Source organism: Amphimedon queenslandica, unplaced genomic scaffold, assembly GCF_000090795.2.
Source record: "Amphimedon queenslandica unplaced genomic scaffold, v1.1 AMPQUscaffold_7394_Cont20654, whole genome shotgun sequence".
Taxonomy (NCBI): Eukaryota; Metazoa; Porifera; class Demospongiae; order Haplosclerida; family Niphatidae; genus Amphimedon; species Amphimedon queenslandica.
In genome coordinates, this window is record NW_003552321.1 from 1 (window position 1) to 2099 (window position 2099).

A 2099-nucleotide genomic window follows, 5' to 3' on the forward strand; every position below is an offset into this window, starting at 1 on the left:
ATGAACTTTTCAGCATTTTACCTCCTACCACTGTATAAACTTTGTGCTCTATGCCCAATTTTAGTAGTTTCATTCTGCTCCCCTTCATTCTTAATTTGCAATCAGTATAGCATTAGGGACTTATTCATAAGTGCTGTGAAGTGGTAAGATTCTAATCTCATTTGGAGTTGTGTATGCTACTGATACTGATTATGTTTCAAAGTCAATAGCTGCTATAAATTTGCTTCTTTTCAGCTTATTAGATCCTCTTGGTATCTTCTGAGCTCTTTTTAGTGGTTCCTAGATAAAGCCATGATGTGTACATGGAAAATAGAAGGGCAGTGATGGCCTGCTACAGTCATCACATGACTCTAACATTTGTTTATTGTAGTATAAACACTAAAACAGGGATGATGTCATTGTGCATATGGCAGTGCAGTTAGATCTATTAAATGCTATTGTTAATTTAAAACAGTTTCTGTTTTTTTATTTTTACTATTAATCATAAAGTTCTGTATAGTCTTACCCATTTGAAAGTCTTGTTTTCATGGTGTTTGATGCATAAGATAATTTTAAAAGTAAACAATTATTTTAATTATTTTTGTAATTCTTACAACATAATGGTAATAATAAATTTACTTTAATTTTCTTAGTTTTGGTTTGTTAAAAAGTCACAAACTGTTTTCACTTCTTCCCCTGTGATACGATACTGAGCTCTTGCTTGTATCTCTGTGCCACTGAAATCCATAAATACGTCGAATTCTCTTGCTTTTCTTGGTAGATTATTAGGATTAGGTACATCAAGTATTAGCTGACCTATTGCATGTACCGTTGGCCTGTCTTCTTTATCTACTACATACTGAACTCCATCATCTGTTGTACAGTATATAGCGATAGACTGTTGTGTCTGGCCTTGAGAACGAGGTATAAATGATGCTCTATACACTTCATCCTTTATTACTTCTCCTTTGAGTATGAAAACTTCGAAAACATTGTTACAAAGTCGTACACCATCTTCAGTTTTACACTTGTAATGTTTATCATGTATTGATTGGTTAAATATTGGAGCAACACTTGTCCCATAGGTAGCATCAGCAACACGTGATTGGATTATGTCAGGATCTTTCCTCCACATTACTGCTCCTGATACAACAGCAAGATCTGGTTGTACAGGACACACTATATTATCATAAAGCATGCCACGATGCTGAGCGATAGCTTCTTCTATTTTTTGACTAGCAAACCTACACCCTCCAAACCCTCCTACTAGATAAACGGTATCGATTCCATCAGGCTTAAGCTCATCAAATGCTGCTCTCACACACTCTATGATCTTATCTATTGTGGACTTAAATATCTTCTTTTCTAATTGGGCATATTCCATTTCTAATGCACCTTCTCCAGGATCATAGTACACCTTCTCTTGCTCCATTCCATCACGGATTACATTGCCTCCATAATTTCTTATGAAAGCTCTTGGTAATTCAAGTACCATTTCTTCAATACCTGGTGTTGCGTTTCCAAATATTTTTTTTTGTTCCTCAAAGTCTTCATAGACCAGTTTGTTTATTTCAGCTATGTTACTAGCATCTGATTTTATAAAAGACTCAAAACCTTTATCATCTACTGCTTCTTGTAGCAATTTTGACAAAGCTTCATTGACTGTTGTGCCTCCCCAGTTGTTGCCCATTGGTGGTAATACTACACTAATTCTCCCATTACTCTTATCATGTACAGTAATATCAACTGTACCTCCTCCTATATCAACTACCATATATCTTTGTGGAGGGGACCCTGGTACTTCTGACTGATGCTGTGCATATATAGCAGCTACTTCTGGTTCTAGAGCTAATGATAGCTTCTCAGGATTAACCTCCTCTGGACGTGGTAAAGGAGAATCAACTGGAGTGAATTTAGTTATACCAGGACCATCAGAAGTCAGGCTAGCCTATCATAGATATTAACATAATGAAATACAAAGCATGTATTAGGCTACCATATAAGCAGCTTCTCTCATCATTCTTCTTGCTCTTGCTTTCCATATAGCAGGAATAGTAATGACCCAATCAATATCAGTTGACTTGTAGTTTCCTTTCAGATGATCAGTCAATAACTTCTTC

The 2099-nt window shown here is 35.9% G+C and overlaps 1 protein-coding gene across 1 annotated transcript; it reads right to left on the reverse strand.

The window, feature by feature from the left end:
- Positions 1–658: 658 nt before the first annotated feature.
- On the reverse strand, positions 659–1927 carry LOC105315869 (heat shock 70 kDa protein 12A-like; the record flags this gene model as incomplete). The annotated part of the gene is made up of 1 exon (XM_011410632.1): positions 659–1927. A coding segment is annotated over one exon (1269 nt), but the record flags the coding sequence as incomplete, so codon positions are not given.
- Positions 1928–2099: the final 172 nt, after the last annotated feature.